Source organism: Cnephaeus nilssonii, assembly GCF_951640355.1.
Source record: "Cnephaeus nilssonii genome assembly, chromosome: 14".
Taxonomy (NCBI): Eukaryota; Metazoa; Chordata; class Mammalia; order Chiroptera; family Vespertilionidae; genus Cnephaeus; species Cnephaeus nilssonii.
The window spans coordinates 41284428-41307127 of NC_137085.1; the positions used below are offsets into that span (position 1 = coordinate 41284428).

Below are 22700 nucleotides of genomic sequence, written 5' to 3' on the forward strand. Positions count from 1 at the left end.
TTTTGCACTCAGATGTCGAGTGTGACTCAACACGGTTAGCATTAAAATAAAGGAATCGAGAAAAAAGCAAGCGAGTGCAAAGGGTTAATGATGTTGATTTTACCAATCCATGAAAATGGTATATTCTTCCATTTATTTATGTCTTCCTCTATTTCTTTTTTTAATGTCCTGTCATTTTCCAAATACAGGTCTTTTACCTCCTTAGTTAAGTTTATTCCTAGGTATCTTGATTTTTTTGTTGCAATGGTAAATGTTATTTTTTTAAAAATTTCTCTTTCTGTAAGTTCATTATTGGTGTATAAAAAAGCCATAGATTTCTGGCTTAATTTTGTATCCTGCTACATTGCTGAATTCATTTATTAACTCTAATAGTTTTTTTGGAGTCTTTAGGGTTTTCTATGTACAATATCATGTCATCTGCGAATAATGACAACTTAACAAAAGGAAGATAAACAATCCAATCAAAAAATGGGCAAAGGACCTAAGTAGACACTTTCCAAAAGAGAACATACAGAAGACCAACAGATATATGTAAACATGCTCAAAGTCACTACTCATCCAAGAGATGCAAATCAAAACAACAATGCGGTACCATCTCACACCTGTCAGAATGGCTATCATCAACAAATCAACAAACAAGTGCTGGCGAGGATGCAGAGAAAAAGGAACCCTCATGCACTGCTGGTGGGGGTGCAGACTGGTGCAGCCACTGTGGAGAACAGTATGGAGTTTCCTCAAAAAATTAAAAATGGAACTCCCATTTGACCCAGCAATCCCACTTCTAGGGATATATCCCAAGAAATCAGAAACACCAGTCAGAAAGGATATATGCACCCCTATGTTCATAGCAGCACAATTTACAATAGCTAAGATTTGGAAACAGCCTAAGTGCCCATCAGCAGATGAGTGGATTAAAAAAAACAGTGGTACATCTACACTATGTAATACTACGCTGCAGTAAAAAAGAAGGAACTTCTATCATTTGCAACAGCATAAATGGAACTGGAGAGCATTATGCTAAGTGAAATAAACCAGTCAGAGAAAGATAAATATCACATGGTCTCACTCATATGTGGGTATAATGAACAACATAAACTGATGAACAAAAATAGATCCAGAGACAAGGTAACACTGAACAGACCATCCAACCTCAGAGAGAAGGCGGGGCGGGGGGCGGGTAAGAGATCAACCAAAGGACTTGTATGCATGCATAGTAGCATAACCAATGTACACAGACACTGGGGCAGTGGGGGCTTGTCCTGGGGGGTGGGAGTGGCCGGGGCAGTGTCAATTGGGAAAAAAGAGACATATGTAATACTTTAAACAATAAAAAAAAAGAAGGAACTCTTACTATTTGCAACAGCATGGTTGGACCTGGAGAGCATTATGCTAAGCAAAATAAGACCGTAGCAGAAAGATAAACACTACATGAGCTCATTAATTTGTGGAATATAGTGAACAACATGAACTGATTAACAAAAATAGATCCAGAGACAGAGAAACATCCAACTGACTGTCAAACCTCAGAGGGAAAGCAGGGGAAGGGGGAAGCATAAGAGATCAACCAAAGGACTTGTATGCATGCATATAAACATTATCAATGGACACAGACACTAGGGGGGTGAGGGCATGTGCTGGTGGGTGGGAGTGGCCAGGGAGAGGTCAATGGAAGAAAAAATAATAATATTGTAATAGCTATGTATAGGCCAGGGGAGGTACTTGTAATATCAGGGGGACTACTCTGTAAAATATATGATTGTCTAACCACAAAAATAAAATAATAAAAAATTAAAAAATAAGCATATTTGAAAAATTTGACCATTTAAGCTAACTAAAAATTAGAACTTTGATATCCCTAAAATATCAAAGAAATTTGGGTAATTGAAAGAAAATTGCAGAGGTAAAAACTAGTCTAATGTGCAAAAACTAAAATAAGGACTATAGGCCTAGCAATAGAACTCCATAGTTAGACTGGTAGAATTATTCAAAATCATTCTAAAACGGGAAGTGATTGTTCAAAACATCCTATCTAATAAAGAGGGAATATGCTAATTGACCATCACACCATTACACAGCTGGCAGCGCCCACAGCCAATAAGGAGGGAATATGATAATTGGCTGCCACTCCCTCAAAGATGGCAGTGCCCACAGCCACAAGATGGCAGCACCACTCTGTGCGCCTGCCTCCAGAGTCCCCCAGTTCCCTCAGCCCCCCAGCTGCCTATGACTGGCCCGAGGCACAGGCAAGCCTTGGATGGCAGCTGCCCAGCCGCCCAGGGCTGGCCAGAGGTGCAGGCAAGCCTCGGATGGCAACTGCCCAGCTGCCCAGGGCTGGCCAGAGGCACAAGCAAGTCTCAGATGGTGGCTGCCCAGCCGATGCCCGAGGCACAGGCAAGCCTCGGATGGTGGCTGCCCAGCCACCCAGGGCCGCCTGAGGCTCAGGTAACCAGGGGAAGCCGAGGCTTGCGCTGCTGGCAGTGGCAGCAGCAGAGGTGTGATGGGGTGTCGCCTCCCATCCCTGAGGGCTCCTGGACTGTGAGAGGGGGCAGGCCGAACTGAAGGACCCCCCCCTCCAGTGCATGAATTTTCATGCACCGGGCCTCTAGTGTTTTTATAAAGGGGATGCTAGCGGCAGCAGTTGTAATGGTTAAGATGCTCAGTTGCTTTCTCTATCAAATAGAGATAATAACAGCTATTCCACTGGGTTTTCACATACTTTATAGAAAATAATGCATGCATGTAAGAATGAACATAATGTATGTAATGTGTTCATGGCAAACGGTAAGGGCACTATAAATAGTAGTATATATATTTGTAAGCTTGATAAATTGCTCTTGGTAAATAAAAACATCAGAAACAATCTGAAAACAAATCTTACCTAATAATAGACAAACATGTAAATTGACTGTACCTCTGCTATGTCCACAGCCAATTAGGAGTGAGTATACAAATTAACCCAATAAAGATGGCAGGTTAATTTGCATATGTAGGCACAGAGTTACTGCCCGGGTTAGGAGGCCTGCTATGAGGGGGAGCGAGGGGGGGCGGAGGGCGGAGGGAGCTATAGGAGCAGTGCTCCGGCCAGGAGCGAGGACTTGTTGGCTCCCGGGCGGCTAGGAGTGAAGCCAGGGGAAGGAAGGCCTATTCTTGCATGAATATCATGCAATGGGCCTCTAGTAACAAATTAACAAAGAACAAGCAAAAGTTTGCCTCTTCATTTATATTACCTCTATGAATAGTCTATATGTCTAGCTTACTTTGGTGTGCTTCCATTTGTATAGCACCACTTCACAGATTATATATACATATATAGTATATGTTATTACATATTACATATCACACAGCACATATCACATACCATATACCATATATCATATACAGAGAGAGAAGAGACAGAGACAGAGAGAGAGAACCAAGACCTCTAAAGTTTTTAGTAGCAGTAAACTTTAGAATGATCTGTGCACAAAGAGTTCTTCAGGCAATTTTTTTACTAGCTCTGATGATACTCATAGAAATGTGTGAAAGCTAGATGTTAGTGTTGGTGAGTAACTAAAGCAATGCTTGGATAGGTCAAATTTATATTAAGTTCAAAGTTACTACCCATGGAAATTCTCCAGACCTAGGAGGGCTTCTTTGCTCCTTGGGGCTATGAAACAATGCTCATTTTCATAGCTGCCTAAAATGTCAAATAAAGATTCCAACACAATTTTGGTTATACGCTAGAGATCAGTCAAGCATCTCTTAGTAATTTTAGATGAATCAAAGGTGAAATGACATAGTTGGACTTCAGTGGTTTAATTTAAAAAAAGAAAGCACACTAGACCCTCTTTGACTCACTGATTACGTTTTATTCTAATTCTGCTCTGTACATGGTTAATTTAAGATTCAATATATGATTTAAAATATATTCCTTTGTATTATAATAGCAATGGAGTGGGGAGAGAGGACCACACGATTTCCCCAGGAGCTAAAGCTTTTGCTGACTTTGAGATATTGGTCACAGCACAAATTTGTTTTCTGCCACAGAAGAACACCAAAAAATTCTAAGATTGTCAGCAGAGATAATGTACAACAAAGTTACATAATGAATTCTTTCTCAGAGGATAGAATTATAGTAACTTTACAAATACCTCCCCAGATAATCTTATTAATCTCTATAGTAAGAATTTTATTTAATTTTGCTTTATTTTTGTCTTTGTTTTAATGAATCAATGCAGCATGCAATTAGCAACACTAATACCTGAAAGCAGGGGTGGTATTATGTGGCTGTGAACAACTAGGCCATATCTCTAAGACATCTAGGTATGTTCCAGCCTACATTACTATTTTTGCTTTGTTTTGTTTTGTTTTTTGTTTTGTTTTTTTTAGCAGAAATGAGACTTGGGAAGAGTGTGACCATAAAGTCACAAATGAATCTTAAGATCAGGAGTCCAAGAGGAATATGATAAGCTAAATCTAAAACTTACCTCAACTACTCTCATCACTGAAGACTTGCGAAATGGCAGTGTTCCCCCTACCCCCGGGGCCCCCACTCCCCTAGACCATGGGAAAACTATTCTCAGAAATAGATAAAAATAGCACTGAAAATATAAATTGCTGTACATAGCTGTAAGAGGAACCCATCCAAAATTCTGGTCAATAATCAAATTTGTTTCATTTTTATCATACTTTCATTCCTCCTTTTAGCTGGCCATTTTTTTTGTCTAAGTATTTATTCAGTATGTTTTATGTTCTTAGGAATGTGTTCAGTGCTTTGAAATAAATAAAAGAAACATGTAGATTCCTTCCTAAAGCTTAAACTCTATTAAGAAAAATGAGTTATAAGCCCATAAAATTGTTATATAACAGTGCTGTGCAGCCTTGAGGTGAAAAGGGAATAGATAGGGGAGGCCTGAGAGCTCGTTGAGGATACTGTAGATGAGAAAAGAATTAAGCTAGACATTAAAGGGCTGATAGAATTTGAGTAGGCAGAGAAAGGCATTCTAGGCATCGGTTTGCCGGAATTTCCCTAACAAAGGAGATATTTCCACCATGAATCACATATACAATCTTATATTCTTCGATACACTGACATTCAGCTCTTCACAAGGCCATTCACAGGGCTTGATAGACAGACTGTGCTAATTCTGGTGGTTCATGTGCATTTTAATCAAATACATCTAATCACAAACATCTGAGTACTGTGAAACAGGAGGATGCACAGGGTGCTGCCTCAGAGTGAGAGGAGCCATTCTGCTTTGAAAGTCTGGGTAAAATATTCCTGTACAAGACTTATGTGTTCATATTTACACTTTGATAAGCATGTCTAAGTATTCTGAAAGATTTTTTCACATGTTGTGTGGTAATATTTAGGAGTGCTAAAAAGCCTTCGTTTTCTGTTAAAACTGGGTGTTCTGCCTTTTGATCTATGAGTGGGCAAGAAATTTAAAATGATGGCAGTTCAGTGAGCTCTGCAAATCATCAACTACCTGGTAAATGTGATGGCCGCCCCAGGACGAACTTAGATCTGAAGGTCTGTCTTCAGCACTTGGCAACACAACACCCACAGAGCACACCCTGCTCCTATGCTGTGCTGACTTGCAGTCTTAATATTCCAGTTTCCTCCCATAGCTTCCCTTCTAACTTTTCCTGATCCCTGTGACCAATCACTGGTCAAAAAGAACTATAGTAGTGTATACATAAATATAAAAATTAATCATCCAAGAGGTCACATATCTTTATGTAGATACCTAAGTGTGTATGTATAGTTGTCTGTGCAATAGTATATACATACACACACTTGTATACATGTGTATATGTAAACTCATGCATATATATTGTAAAAGCGTAATTAACATGACTATTTAAAAAGAAGTGTTTATTAAATTTTCAGCACTGCAAAAGGGAAACTTAGACAAATTCTTTTTGATATATAATTCTTTTCTTTCTTTCATATAATTTATGATAATCTAATATAATGTTTTCCAAATACTTACTTTCAGTATATGCATTTTAATAAGACTTAACCACTTTTATTCCATAGCAGCAAGCTTAAGACCCCCAAAATAGTATTCTACTTGCCATTCCTTGGTCATATACAGAAAGACATCCTCAAAAATGCCTTTATTATTCTCTTAAAATAAACCTAATCAAGTAAAGGGTTATCTTCACAATTAGTACCCTATCTGAGAACTGGATGACATTCCCCCAAAACAACCAGGGAAGATTTCTCAAATGAATCTTATTTTGTACTTATCAAGTACACATTTGCTATTCTTTTACTGTTATTGTATTATGTCAAATATATTTGAAAGGATTTCTTCCTAAATAATTTTAAGTGATAATTAATGAATTTCTCCATTTAATCACCCTTCAAGAATAATATATTTATAGACAGCTGAAATTCTAAAGAGTGCAAGTTAGGTAAATTGCTATCAAAAACTGGAGGGTAGAGTTCCCTGGCAAGCTGCAAAAAACTGATGCAGTGTGTGTTACCATATATAACACACTAAATGACAAGACTCTAGGAAATAAAGTACAATGAAATGAAATTAAGATAATAGTAACCACACTTTATCTATCTGGAAAAAAACTTTAGAACTTTCCTATGTCTAATATTTTCTTAATTATAATTATTATTATCTTACCGTATACTACTGTAGAAAAATCCCTGTTTATTTTAATTTGGGGGTATTTGAATTCTGGATGAGTAGATGTTTGTAGAAAGTAGTGAATAAGATTGATTGCCAAGATTCTTGGAAAGTTTCTTTCAATATTAGCATTTTTTAGGTCAATTTTCCCAGTATCATTATACCAACTATCTGGGCAGAATGTCAGGCTGATTTAATGAGGCTGTGTGCTTGAGATTTTGAGGTTGGTGCAAGCATCATAAATTCCTTAACAACTCTTCCAAAGAGATGAGGCCTGTGGGCCACCGGAAAAGGCTGCCAATTCAAGGTGAAGAATAGAACATCTCCAGGTAACTATGGTAAAATGGTGCAGTATAGATAAGAAAGATTAAGTAAATCATGACATAAATAAAGGAGGAGAATTCTTGGTAGGGTTAGGGTTAGGGTTAGGTGCTTGAGGGAGGCAACCGATTGATGTATCTCTCTCGCGTTGTTGTTTTTCTCTCTCGCTCCTCCCCGCCCTCCTTCTTCTTCCCTTTCACTCTGAAAAGCAATGGACAAGGTGTCCTGGGGGTGAGGATTAAAAAATAAAATAAAATAAAATAAAATGGCTTCTATGCAACTGCCAGTCCCATGCAACATTATACTTGGAGTGTACCCTAACGTGTAGACTCATAAAGTGTGAGAACTGCTCCCTCCCCCAGATAAGCTTCTTTAAATATCTAGTTAAATGTTGCTTTTTTAAAAACTGTTTTTTGTGTGACTAGGCCCAGAAGCATTTTTATTTCAAATGAATGCTTTATATGGAAGTACATTGTGTAGAAGAGAGAAACCGCACGTCTCCTGCTTGAAGTTGGCATTGTGACCGGGCAGCCCGCTTCCCTCTGCCTCCCTTGGGTTGAAACCACGGGAACTCTGAGGACAGCTGTTTGAAAACCTTAAGCCACAGTCCGACCCCTTCATTTTATAAATAAATAAGCCCAGGCTCATTAGAGATAGAGCTTAGATCAAAGTCCATGTCTCTTTAATTTTCAAGCCAAATCCTATTCTATTCCACTAAAACAAAGTAAAGTGGTTACTTATTTAGGTTTAGTCATGAGGGCTTTTAATCTACAACCTAGAATGTTCTGATATAGTGAGAGGTTTTAGGTTTCAGGATGAGTAATAAGTAGAGCTGTTGTTTTCCACCCAGGTGTTGCATTTCACCTGTGGTGGCTGCTACCTGGTTAGTGCGGCCACCTCTTACAGGCAGGACAGGTCTAGTCATCAAACATCTGAGTTAAACCCATAAGAATGAAGAGTCTAAGGCAATCAGTGTATTTGAATTTTGTAGATCAAAATGAAACATGGGCATCCATTTATCTACTGTTTGACAAGTGCCTACTAGGTATCAAGCCTTATGCTGTGACCTTGGGCAAGTTTCTTAACCTCGGCATCCTTGAGTTTTCCTGACCTATAGTTGAGATAATAGTAGTAGTACTTCTCAGAGTTATAGAAAGGATTAAATCAGTTCATAGACCTAAAGCACTGAGAATGGTGCCTGGTACATACTAATCGTTTTATAAATGTTAGCCTTATTCATTAACTATCATAATTTCATTTATCACTTGCAACTATCCTTCAAAGTATTATTCTTTCATATAAAGAAAACAAAGCTCAGAGAGGATAAATTAAAAAATATATAAGAATTGCCAAGGCCGGTTTGGCTCAGTGGATAGAGCGTCGGTCTGCGGACTCAAGGGTCCCAGGTTCGATTCTGGTCAAGGGCATGTACCTTGGTTGCGGGCACATCCCCGGTGGGGGGTGTGCAGGAGGCAGCTGGTCGATGTTTCACTCTCATCGATGTTTCTAGCTCTCTATCCCTCTCCTTTCCTCTCTGTAAGAAATCAATAAAATATATTTAAAAAAAAAATATATATATATATATATATATATATATATATATATATATATGAATGAATGGGAGGATGCAAGGAGGTCGAGTAAGGAAGAATGTTATATTAATGACTAGCTGACAGTTTCAAGCACCTGTTTGAATGGAAATGAAATCCTAAAAGTAACTTTCTTGGCTTCACTGGGTGTTTCATTAATAAATCATCAGGCCTAGTCAGCCAATGGGCAGCTTCCAGAAATACTGGGTCAAAAATTAAAGCAGTCAGTATCATGGCTAAATAAACATTTTTGGCCCTAGCTGGTTTGGCTCAGTGGATAGAGCATTGGCCCATGGACTGAAGGGTCCCAGGTTCGATTCGGGCCAAGGGCACATGCCCAGTTTGCAGGCTCGATCCCCAGTGTGGGGCGTGCAGGAGGCAGCCAATCAATAATTCTCTCTCATCGTTGATGTTTCTATCTCTCTCTCTTTCTCCCTTCCTCTCTGAAATTAATAAAAATATATATATTTAAAAATAAATAAGTAAATAAATGAACATTTTTGTTATCCAAATAAATATTTTTTTAAGTGGCTTCTACCGCCCTGGCTGGTTTTGCTCAGTGGTTAGACTGCCAGCTGCAGACAGGAGGATTAGGGTTAGGGTATTTCCCAGCTACTAGTACATGCTCTGTTCTGGCACCATGCTAAGTGTTTTACATAAATTATCTCACTTAATGATTTCCATAACCCTCAAAATTCATGTAATTTCATAAGGAATCATAAGAACTACATAATTCATTTAAAATTGCACAGCTATTAAGTGGAAGATCTGAAATTCAAGCTTAAGTCTGAAGCCCATGTATGCTCCACTGCTACACATGGGAGAAATAGGCCAGGGGGTGTGGGAGATGGATTTCTACACCTCCAACAGGTGGAAAGGGAAGAAAAGCTCTTTGGCATTCTTATGCAATTGCATATCATGCTTTGAAAGGTCACAATATTATCGCTTTCCAATAGTGTGACTTTCTATTTATAGTCCCCTATGGTTCTCAGGTTTGGGGATTTCAAGGCCAATAATATTTCAAAATATATTTTGGGAGTCAACATAAGGCTGCCAACCTTCTATTTTGCCAAGTAAAGATATTTTTAAACCTATCACTTAGCATCATTGCCACTTCAGTGAATGAAAACTTTTAACACACACAAGCGCACATGCACACTCATTTGTAGCTCGTGGAGCTAGGAATGCCACTTGCCTTTGCCTTTTCTTGTGATTGGTATGTACATGCACACACGCAGGACTTCCCAGCAACAATCGTGTGATGCAAAGTGTGCTGGGAAAACCATTGTTTGAAACTTGGAAAACTTTACTCCACAACACAAAACAATACCATTATAAATGATGACTAGGTTCCCTCCTCACAGGGTAAATCTACACTATCTTATTATCAATTTGAGGTGAGGCCCCAGAAGGTTAAGCAATTTCCTTAAATAACACACAAGCTTTTTCAGAACCAAGAGTAGAAGTGAGTTATCCTGGAAGCTACTTTGTTCTCTTTTCATCACCAGGGACAATAATACTATCACTTTCACTAGATATCCTATCTAATAAAAGGGTAATATGCAAATTGACTATCACTCCAATACACAAGATGGCCGCCCCCATGTGGTCAAAGATGGCCGCCCCCATGTGGACACAAGATGGCCACCACAAGATGGCCGGCAGGGGAGGGCAGTTAGGGGTGACCAGGCCAGTAGGGGAGGGCACTTAGGAGCAACCGGGCTGGAATGGGAGGTCAGTTGAAGGTGACCAGGCCTGCAGGGGAGGGCAGTTGGGGGGAATCAGGCCAGCAGGAGAGCAGTTATGTGTTGATCAGGCTGGCAGGGGAATGGTTAGAGGGTGATCAGGCTGGTAGGCAGGCGAGTGGTTAGGAGCCAGCAGTCCCAGATTATGAGAGGGATGTCTGCCTGCCGGTCTCAACCGGCAGGCAGACATCCCCTGAGGGGTCCCAGATTGGAGAGGGTGCAGGCTGGGCTGAGGGACCCCTCCCCCCCAGTACATGAATTTCATGCACCGGGCCTCTAGTATAAAATAACATTTAACATTGTAAGTTTAATAGGCTTATGGAGGGATAGCTTTGGAAATGCACCACTATTTTTTAAAATGGTTGTATGAAAAAATGCAATCTGTAGCAGGAACTTTTACGCAAACATGACTGTTATCACAGACACATTCCCTTTTTTAAACCCCGCCTCCCCCAACTACCACAGCAAGGGAGCATAGTGTGATCCTCAGGGGTGGATCCACTTCCATCCTACAGAAAAGGATAAGCATTTGACTTTTAATATCAGAAGTTTATAAATCTGTGTATAGATTGCTCCTCGTCAGTACTCAACATAAAAGTAAAATCGGGTCACTGTCAGGTAACCAGGGACTAGTCATTAACATAGCCCTAAGTAGAATCTTATTTCCTGTGCTATTGGCTTAGCATCCTCCCTGTATTTTAAAGAAAGCTATCACCTAAAATATCACGTGAGGCTGGTACTCTGTAAAGAAATAAGAGTGTGCAATCTACACAAACTTGTAAAATTGAAATATATCTTTTTCAGAGGGATAGTAATGAATGTATTAAACTAAGGAAACTCTTAGTTCAAGGAATAAACAATCAAAGGTGGCCACAAGGATGATAAGACTCCAAACAATAAATCTGCTTGTACTTTTAAGTTTGTAGTTATTAGCCCAGCCTCTCTAGTGATAGGCTATATATGATATATTATACATGTATGTATGACCATGATCATTACATGCAATGAGTATTATATGTATAAGTATTACATATGTGACATATCATATATAGCATTATATGTTAAATATAGGCAATACACAGAGGATTTAAGAGACCAATATCAAAGAAAGCATTTCTAATTATGAAAAGTGGCATCCTACTTGAGAACTTCAATTTTCTTCTCCATTTTCCAAGGCTTGCATTTGACATTAGCAATCATTTGTCTTTGCTCATCTAACTCTGCCTTCAATCTTTCCAATTCCTCTTCATCAATTTCATCATCTTCATCCCTTTAAAAGGAAAAAAAAAACGTAATAAATTTATGTCTTACTTGACTTCCAAACTTAAAGAAAAATTATATCAGAAACTCAGTCATTTATCAACTTGGCTGTACATAGTGGCTGCTGATATCCATAAGCATTGGGGCTTGCCCCTGAACACAGATTCAGGATTTCTGGAATTTCCATAATTTTAAAGAACAGCATTTACATTCTGATGGCCTGAAACTAAGCTGTTCTGATATAAATAGTCCACAGACTCAAACTCTCAGAATAGTTACAGATCTATCATCCAGATTATTTTCTCTCATCTTTGTTCTTTATACACTGCCCCTACCAATTCCACATTTCATTTTTAAACTTTATTTCTCAGTAAGGATAGTAAATTAGAGATGAAGATGTCTTTGAAGTGCCCTTAAATTTTTTAAGTTAGCTTTGACTCGGGAGAAAGAGAGAAAGGTTGAAATAGAAAAAAATAAAAAATTCGTTTCTCAAAGCTCACTTAATCTTGTAATTAAGCTCACAACTTCAATTGATAAAATTCAATTTGAATTATATTTTGTGGAAGTGAGTCCTTTGAAGAGGCCTTCAAGGGAATTCAGTTTCTTACTGAGCAAATGAGATATTTCTTTTCTCTTCTGTGTTCCTTGTTTTGCTAAAATATTCTAGGGTCCAGAACTCGAAGAAAAAGAAATGAAAACATAATTTTAAATGGAGGAATGTAATGCCATATTGTAGAGATCAATTTTTGTGGTAATATTGTTTCTTCAAACTCACCTTTTTGTACTTAATACTGCAATGCTGGGCCTGGGATTCTAGGGCACATTTCTGCTTTGTCAGCTGGCTCAGTACTAGGTTGCCAATAGGTTGATACTAAGAAGGAACTTGGTCTTTCCTTTAGTTTTCTGTTTGCTCCTCGGGGTGATGCTTCCTCCTTATCAAAGCTTCTCCCCTCAAGGAGCTTCCGGGCTCCCACAGCTGCACGGGACTCTAGTTGGCCAGTGTTTCCAACATTAGCAGAATGAGCTTTATCACTTGAGCATGTCCCCTCTGCAGTGGTTGATAGCTCTGTAGGTCCCTTCTCCATGCTTCTCAGTTTTAATTTCAATCTCTTTTCATTGTTCCTCTAGCCTTGCCCTTGGGTGGCAGCTATTTCCTAAAGTTGCTATCACCATGATATGTTAGTGCTCTCTTTTCACTTTTCCAGTAACCTAGTTAACAATTATTTATTATTTATTAAGCAGTCCCTCTGTTAAGTGCTCTCAGTTCAATTAACTTGAAATTTTTTTCTACTAACTAGACCCTCACAAAGACATTGCCATCTGACTCGGAGTTAGTCAGAAATATATTTTGCTGCTCACTAAGTTTTATGACTAAACACAGTAGGAATATGTCAAAAGCTGTTTGTGAAACTTCCAGCTGAGAAACATGAGGCCATACCCATAGTTTTATGTCACCCTATAAAATGACTTTGCAATCTCTTCTCTTCTCACTAACCCATAGGTTTAATCATATCTAAATTTCATATTAACCTTCCCAAATAGCACTTCCTGTTGATAGTTGGGTTTTTGGCCAATTCAGATACTTTTGCTTAGAATAGTTATCCTGGCTCAAGAGAACTATAAAATAACACTCGACTAAAATGCAACTCTGATTGCCATTAGGTTGTTTCTGTTGTAATTACTTCATGTTTATTATACAAAAATCTTATGGTGACATAAATACTTGAGGATTTTTTTAGTACATCTACAGCCACAGTTTGCCTTTTAATTTGCCAAATTAGAATAATATGTGAGTTGGTTTGTCCCAGGAGAAAAAATACTTTTTAGTAAAATTTATTGTTTTAGTAAAAGTTACTCAAAATATTATTTCCATGTAGACATAGACTAAACCTAAACTATATAGATAATTGTTTTACTGAAATCTTTATGGAAACTATCAAAAATAAAATATGTATATGTGTGTGTGTATGTGTGTGTGTGTGTTTGTGTGTGTGTGTGTATGTGAAGAAACTATCAAGAATGGATTCAATTAGAAAACCAAAAAGGATTTAAGATTAATAATTCAATTGCTTGATACTTTAAGTCTTTACCTTGTCCACCCTCCCAAAATAATTCACAATATTTACACTTAAGTACTTTAGAGCTTACCATTACTGAGTGTCCATTAAGAATCATACAAAACAGTACCTAATTTAATCCAGCATCATCAAAGAATGAAAGATCTATTCAATATATAGATTTACCATGAAACTAAAGCTTATTTCTTTATATATTCAATACATAGATTTACCATGCAACTAAAGCTTATTTCTTTAATACAAATTTTTAGAAACAACTTAATAGAAACCTAATAACACTAATTATATACTTTACTGATATTTTAAACCCAGTACATACTTTATATGTGTAACCTATCCAAATTCTATGATTCCTTCAAAAATCATAATAAATATTTTCAATAACCCATTTTCTGATTATCCCTATGAGAACAGTTTTCTCTTCTCTAACACTCCTAACCTCTTTGTACTTCTTCTGTGGCACATTTATACTGTCTTGTTCCATAATACTTTGTGTCTACGTGGCTTCTCCCTTATCTATAGTATAAACTTCTGGAGAATGCAGGCAATTGCATGTTCATATCCATGTATTCCAAAAATGAGCAAATTATCTTCCACAGAAGTGGAGCTGGATAAATATTTATTTAATGTGTTTATATATAGACTTTTTTTTTGGATGATGTGTTATCATAATTAACCCAGTGCTTGAAGTTTACTGAAATATAACAATGTCTTCCAGTATGGTATGGAAAGACATTTATTCCTACATTAATTGATCCCAGACTGGTACATTTTTAAAGTTTTTGTTGTTAATGGTTGATGGCTGCAGAGGAATCATGCTGTGCTACAAGGTATAGCTGTTGGATGAGCTACCTTCACATATTATTAAAATAGTATTCACCAGTAATTAAAATATTATTCACCAGTATTACAGGGAGACTGCTTTTCTAGGAACCACTAAAAAAAGTGCTAATCATATTAAAAGAATAAAGCACAAACACGCTTCATCTTCTAAAATTTATGCAAGCATAGCTTTCTATCTTAAGTTTGATTTATTTAAACAACAGTTGTTTTAAAAAAGGAGGCATAATATGCTGAATTTCTCACTGCTATGAACATATTACTTATTCATTTAAAACTGGCTCAGAAATAACCTGTAATATTATTAGAAATATTCCAAAATGTCTAACAGGGCAGTGTTTTTTAACCATCTCCAAAGATAGCATTATAACCTTGGTTTTAGTTGGTTTCAAATGTTTGGTCAGCAATAAGGAAATTCCCTAAGGTGTTTCACTTGAACATTTAAATTTTAAAAGACCATGACTTAATTAACCTAAATAAATGTGCTCTGATTTGCCTACTAATCAATCTTTCTCAAAATATATTTGCTAACACATTTTCTTTTTTAAATGATACTTGTCTTCAAAATGAACAATAGAATATGGACCTTTAAACAGATATCAGAACTACCGATCATCCCAAATAATTTATGATACTATTCAAAATAGATGCACAAATTTTGACAACAGTATTATAACTGGCAAAACCTATGAAGACAAAGTTCATTTTAGCCAAGTATGGCCCTGTGGAGGAGTGGGGAGGTAGGGAGGCAGGGCTGGGTTCTGAGAACCATGTAAGGATGGACACTGTCAAAGGAACAAATTCCCTCAAGCAACAGGGGCCAAGACCTGGCTGCTTCTTATGGTCCTAACCCTAGAGGTTGAGCAGTTGATGTAAGTGCCTTAAGCAAACTGAGAAAGCAGAGAAATTCTCACCCAACTCACTTTTCTAAAAGGACCTCTCATAAGTAGAGAGCAAAGGCAAATTCTAGAATACAACCTGTGTCATGCATATGTACTGGTGATGTTTTCTCAGTGAAATACTACTGTTAGATGTATAAGCTTTGCTAATAGAAAATATTACTAAGAAATAATAAGTATTAAGACATGGAATGTAAAGTTTGTTGTTTTTATTTTTAAAAGGAACAAAGCATAAACATATTTTAAAAGAAAACACAAAAAATGCCAGCCAACCCTGGCTGGTGTGGCTGGTGGTTGGGCATTGTCCCGTGTAGCACGAGGTTGCTGGTTCGATTCTCAGTCAGGGCACATGCCTCAGTTGTGGGCTCGATCCCTGGTAGGGGGGTGTGCAGGAGGCAGACAATCGATGTTCCGCTCTCATATTGATGCTTCTCTTTCTGTTTCCCTCTCCCTTCCTCTCTCTCTAAAAATCAATAAAAATACATTTTTTTAAATGCCAGAGTCAAAATTTAAAGTAGGTGGTGTCTGGGTTATGAAAGAAAGAAGAAAGAGAAGGAGTTTGGGAAGAAGGAGAAAGAAAAGAAAGAGAAGGAAGAGGAGGAGAAAAAAAGAGGGAAATTTAAAAACATATATTAATAAAAATATAATAAACAAAGGTTATTCTTTTATTTTAAAAAGAACCACACTCTATTAATACTTAGCTTCTCTACCTGACATTATTTTCATACAGTTGTTTTTCATTGTGATTTCTTATAGGAGGAAAATAATAGCTAATCACTGAACACTAGAGTGTGTCATCTTGAAAGGCCATCTTAGAAAGTTCCTCATCATTTAGTCCTAGGAGTGTTTGGGAGGAGATCTGCTCACTTGGTAGTGATTCCATGGTCCTACCACCTGGGATTGGCAAGAGTAGGTTGGCTATTCTCTTAAAACCTTTCCAAGGGATCTAGGATTTCTACTATTAGATTTGTTTACACACACAGTTTTCCAACCTGTCTGCTATCTACAAATTTCTGGAAAGCAAAGACCAGAAAATTATTTTCTTGGATTTTCCCTAAACAGCATTTAATATATTATTCTACACAAAGTCAGCACTCAGTAAAATGTTGGCCTGGTGGAACTAAAAAATAAACAGTGTATTAAAAGGAAATGATCACCCCAATCCTCTGTAACAGGGGGCCGTACACTTTTTTTTTCTGTAAAGGGACAGATGGTTAATATTTTAGGTTTAGAGTGCTACATACAGCTCTGTTCCATATTTGTCTTTTTTTTTTTATTAATAACCCTTTAAAATGATAAGAACCATTGTTAGCTCTTGGGCTAGAATTAGCCATAGTTTTCCAATTCCTGCTCCATAAAATAAAATGATTGGGGCTCATTGTTTAGAACTTTTCTACTTCAATAATAATGCATATAATCAATGGGATCTATTTAAAACTTTTAAATTAATTATATGTTAATAACTATGTCAGATTAGATCTCTCATAAGGGAATTCCTCTTAGGCAATTTTTAATATACATTGATTTATAAATTCTATTTTAATATTAAAATACATTTAACTAAATGGAATAAAATGGCAGTATCAGATTAAGCCTGTCTTCCTAAAGGTAGTTTTAATTACCAATTTTAAAGCCAAAGAGTGCCTAAAGGGAATGGTCTTCTTTCAGCATCAGGTGCTTTTGAATGAATAACCATTTTAGTTAAAGATCAGAACTAACTTACGCTCCCCTCCTCAACTTCTTCTTCCTCTCTTTTTCTCTGGCCTTCCTTGTTTCTTCATCCTCTGGTTCAGGTGGTAGGTCTTCCTCTTTAATAACATCTCTGGTCCGTTTCCTCTTAGGTCTCATGCTCTCTCTTCGAGGTAATTTATCTTCATCCTCCTCTTCCTCTTCACCTAAACACACCAGTTAATGCTTCCGTGAGCAAAATCAGAAAGTGTTCTTTCCTGCTACCAAATGTATTCTTATTTTTTAATTACACTGTCACACAAATGACACCACAATCCAGCAATTCTCCATATCACGATACGATGTACTATGCTATATATTATATTTCATAGCCTGCCATATACATACATTTGCCTAAATTATCATTTCTTTTGTGGTTCATCTACTCAAATATGTGAATGTGAAGCTGCAATTTTTAATAATCTTTAGAATTCCAGTCTTCATTTACTTGGGTAACAAGATGACTTGGAGTTTAATATCACACTATGACCTTTAAACCAAGTTTAGAGGTTACCAATCCAACACATAGGATTGATTGATTAGCCACTATGTGTTTACTACTACTTCTATCTTAGAACAAAGCATAGAAATGACAAGGAAAGGCTACAAACTAGAATAATTTTGAACACATTAACTTAAGCCCTTGAGATTTCTCTTAATTTAAATTATCCTCATTCTTGATTCCAAATATTTCTTTCTTCTTTTTCCTAAATATCCCTTTCTCAAATGAAATGGATAAATTGATAAATACATTTGCTTGATCATTCAATCCTAATGAAGAGACATAACTTATTTACAAATTCAATGTAAACCTGAAAGAAATATTATTATTTTTTTTTGTCAATTAACAATGCCTCATTTGTCTATAATTTCTTAGGAAGCTTCCAGGTAAAGAGTAGAAAGAGAATTCAGTTCCTTCCTTCACAGTTTATAACATACTAGAAGCCCAGTGCATGATTTAATCATGCACGTGTAAGCTGTCTGTCCGCTGGTCGGCAGCTCCAAAGTCCCTGGGCCCCTAGGGCGAGGCGGGGCGGGGGCGTGGTCCTCCTGCGGCCAGAGCCCAGGCCAGGGTCTTGCCTTTGCCTCCTGCCCAGGAAGGCTGGGGCCACCACCACGTGCTCCTGAAGCCCAACTGCCTCCAGACTCCTCCCCCGGGAGCCGCGCCGCCCGCCCACCGCCCGCCGCCTCCAAACCTCCAAAACGCCGGCTCGGCTCGCTGCCCCAGAGGCCTGTCTGTGCCGCAGCACAGCCATGGCGCAGACGCTGAGCTCCCGTCGCCGCTGGCAACGCGAGCTCAGCGTCCTGCCGGCCCAATCACCACCCCAGCCACCCCGAGTCCCGCCCCCTGTGTCACCCGCTGGCCCAATCATGGGCGTAGCGGAGTGATGGTAATTTAAATATTACCTTTTTATTATGTAAGATAATTCTACTTCACTTTCATCTTTGTAAAATTTTGATATTCTTAACTTCTTCTGATATTTAGAATCAACTACTATAAAAATTAAATATTATTCATACTTATTACTATCCCATTATTTAAAAGCTACAGTAGGAAAAATTTATACTTCAATGGAAAATTATAAATTGTCTGCAACATAGCCTTCTGTGTTACCCAATTCAGATTTTTGGGAGCTGCTTTGTAATTCAGTAAATTATAGATAACTGGATAGTAATGCAAAATAATTACTGTATGCAGACACACAAAAAAACTCTGTTTAGTAGAAAAATAATCATCCTCCACCAAAAGAGAAATAAATAAAAATAAAAAACAACCCACAAAACAGTCATGTCTTCATTTGCACATCATTTCAATATTCCTGATCTAAAATTGTGTCTGTTCTTTGTGTCTGGATTTTGAACTGATTGTAATGCCTCATCAGATTCCTCATTTAATAGTTAAATCTGGTCATTTTTGCATATGCATTTTATCTTTTAACATTTGTTATCCAAACTTTGTTACTGATATTTCAAATCATTGCCTATATTACTAAAGTTTGGTTAGCACAGAAACTAGGTTTTGAAAACTACTCTGTTATCAAATCCAAAAGTGACTTTCAACTGGTTAAATATTGTGGCAAATGCCATAGGTTATCTGCGCGTTCTGCCATCCTGAAAATTTACGAAGCCTTTATTAGGCACATTAGTCACTGATTATAGAAAGGACAAAGCTTGACAGGGATTGAGAAACAATTTCACCCACAAATAACTCAAGAATTCAAGCAGACACTTAATACTCTACATTTTAGTATATTTTGTATTAAACTTGCAGAGTTTTACCATGGATGAAAAGTATATCATTAGATTTATCTTTTACCACTTAAGAACAAAAGGCAGTCTTTAGTGCTTTAACTAATTTCCAAATATTCAAATTCTAAAAATATTAATGTTTGCAGTTGCCTACTAAATGCAGATTTGCATATAATGTTACCTTTTGGAATGGTCTCAATTCAGTATTAAAGAGTAGCAGAATATGCCACTTCAAAATATGACTGATGGAGTTCAAGATGTTCTACCCCAAAATATGCCACCTTGTTACGGTGATCACTTGGAGCAGTAGACACTTTTAAAACAGCAAATTCAGGAAGAGGCTTTCTCTGAACTCCCTTATCTGCCTAAGGACACAGCCTCCAACAGGAATTCAATTATCATAAATCCTCTCCTTGGGAGTTTCATCCCCAGGGAAGGTTGACACATCCAAGGACAGAAGATTAGAAATAGACACCATATCCTGGCAAACTTTGTCACAAACTATCATACTTCCCATGAATTCTTCAAAGGGCCCATTCATCTTTCCTAGAAATCATTTATTCTCTCTTAAGTTTACATATTTTTTCCTAGGTATCTACCATATATGTGTGTGTGTGTGTGTGTGTGTGTGTGTGTGTGTGTGTGTGTGTATGTATATGAGCTATAAGTGTTAATAAACTTGTTTGTGTGTTTTTTTCTCGTGTTAAACTGTCTTATATTACAGGGGTCTCAGCTAAAAATTCAGAAGGGTAGAGGGAAAAGTATTTCCCCACCCCTACAGTATTCAAACCATGGTATCCAGGATCTGCATGAGATTCTGGGCTATTTTCATACGAATGCACCAAATTATTAAAAACAAATGGCATTGTGAACATTCACTGGTGGCCATATTGAGCTCAGGTTATTAAATTCATAGTGTTGATGTATCATCTAATTGAACTATTCTCGAGATGCAGCTTTTCCTTTCAGTTTTGGTAAATTTGAAGCTTTTGCTCACATATTGACTTTTCTCATGTTCTAGCCCATGAGTGATCTGCATGCCTGGAAAGGGGTTTCAATCCAGGCTCTTGAGCTGAACCTACACAAAGTAAAAACAACGGAGCAATTTGGACAAATTACAAAAGAACTTGCTGATTCATTTTAATTGAACCACCTGCTCAGTTCAGTCAACATGGCCTATCTGTTTCATTATAATAGGGTCAGCCTTAGAGAAAAGATTTCAGGACAAAGACTTTAACAGGGAAAAGAGTAGAGAAATAAAAAAGCAAGTTTTCTGGACTACCAACTTACTTGATCATGAGTAACTTACAAACTAGGTGGCGTGTGTGTGTGCGCGCGCGCCAACTGAATGGAATATGGAGTGGAGATTCTACTTGCTGGACTTGATCTTTTTTGTGAGACCATCAGAAAAGTCAGCCACACATGTTCCTGTGCTTACATGTGGTAGCATAATCCCACAAAATAAGAGGGTGAATGGCCTTAACTCGCTGCTTTTCCACATGAAACTTATCTCGAGTGCGTCCCTCCCCACTTACTTGAACTTTCCTCGGTATCGTCTTCATTTTCCTCCACTTGGATTTGTACTGTTGAAGAAAGAAAAAACATAGTGAGTCTTTAATTGATGGTACAATTGTCAGTCACTGATTTTACTGTTATTATTTTCATAATAAAGTTAATAAAAACATTTTTCAGTAAAATTGTCCAAATGAGCACTGTTTATTAAAAATCCACAGCACAGCTCCTTATTCAATGTTGTACAAAGACTTTTCTGCTTCATTGCCTTCGAGCATTTGCAAAACATCAATTATAAGCCTGTCAGATCAATTTAAAATAGCTTCAACCAAAATAAATTCTGTATTGCAATAATTAGACTTGGGGTTTGTTGAATTATTTTATTCTATGAAAATTAAATTTTTATTAAAGCTATATCCACATGCACAATTTGGTTATTATAACCAAATTAGCTTATTAAAACAGAATATTTCATTCTAACCAGCTAACCAATGTCAAGAGCCTTTCAAAAAATGCTTAAAGGCTAATATTTCCTATTTCAATAGTTTCTGTAAGTATTATATGGATACAGCCTACATTTTCTAATATATGATTTACCTTGACAATGGGAAGATAAGTGATATTACAGTTCTAAGACAAAGAATATTTCTTCTGTTTATCTCTCACTCCATACTGATACAGTGTCTTGTTTTTAGTTTTGCTCCATTTGTATAAAGGCATATAAAGATTTTATAAAATTTTTAATACAAAGTAATGTGGAAAAATATATTAATTGGCATATTTTTTTCCTTGTTAACTATTGCTCATTCATTTCAGGTTTAGTCACCCAGAGACAAGCAAAGCTCTGTGAATTGGCATGATAAACATTATAGCAGTCTATTTCCTTAGAATCTTGGTCTAGTAACTTGCTTATAAAATATTGATTTTCTCATATTTTTATTTAAGGTGGATGAGCATAAGTTAAAAAAAAAATCAAAGATGACAATGTTGCTGTGAGCATGGGAAATAACCTACAGTTTTGTTTCTGCTCACACACTGTCAAAGCTTATTATTCAGAACTTAACAGGCATATTGAAAAGGCAGCACATGCCAAGAGTCTAAATTCCATTCAAAAAGAAGATTATTGTAAAAGCACTTTTTGCCTTTAAAAGGCATCTGCATAAAAATTTTTAGAATATGCAAAAATGTTATCACTCCACGTCAGCCATGCAGTGTGAAAATAAGTGTTCTTTTGTTCAGGGTGGACATATGCCTTCTGTCACTGGCCGTAACTGCATCTGCACAAAGATCTTTAAGTCACCACTGAGAGTTCGCAACAGTGAAGGCAGACACGGCTAAGAAGATATTCTATATTCAACAATAGGCCATGGTCTTTTATTTGCAATTAATGCCACCTCCTCCAAGCTTCTTCAGTCAAAGGGAGAATTCCCTAGGAAGGCATTGTAATGCGATAAGATAAGCCTTGGAGCAGGGTCTGGTCAGTGTGTATAATACAGAAACAGCTAAGGACACATAGCAAAGGCTACCACAGAGTCTATTCTACAACATGCTAAAGCAAAAATTCACACTAAATATTGTGCTGATTTATGATAATCAACCCACTAGACATGATTAAATACTGTTAATTAAATGAAATAGAAAAAAACAAACCTAAATGAACAAAAATGTAAGAAAATCTTTAGGAAGGATCATATATTAAATAAAAGCAGCAGAATGAAATGTCCCAAGCCAAAGAGAAGAACAACAAAGCCATTTCCTCTGATGACAGGAGAGAGAAAAAACAAGACTGGAACATAGGTCATCTTTTCAGGTACAAGAAGGATAGTCGTAGACGACCATTAAATGAAAC

The 22700-nt window shown here is 37.2% G+C and overlaps 1 protein-coding gene across 1 annotated transcript in view; it reads right to left on the reverse strand.

Annotated features, from left to right (window-relative positions):
- Positions 1 to 22700, reverse strand: part of TMC1 (transmembrane channel like 1) — a 308867-nt gene that overhangs the window by 75204 nt on the left and 210963 nt on the right. The window contains exons 6-8 of the mRNA XM_079791452.1: positions 20875 to 20922; positions 17085 to 17256; positions 11426 to 11554 (exon numbers count right to left, since the gene is read on the reverse strand). Coding sequence (XP_079647578.1) covers positions 11426 to 11554; positions 17085 to 17256; positions 20875 to 20922 — 349 coding nt within the window. The remainder of the gene's footprint in view (positions 1 to 11425; positions 11555 to 17084; positions 17257 to 20874; positions 20923 to 22700) is intronic.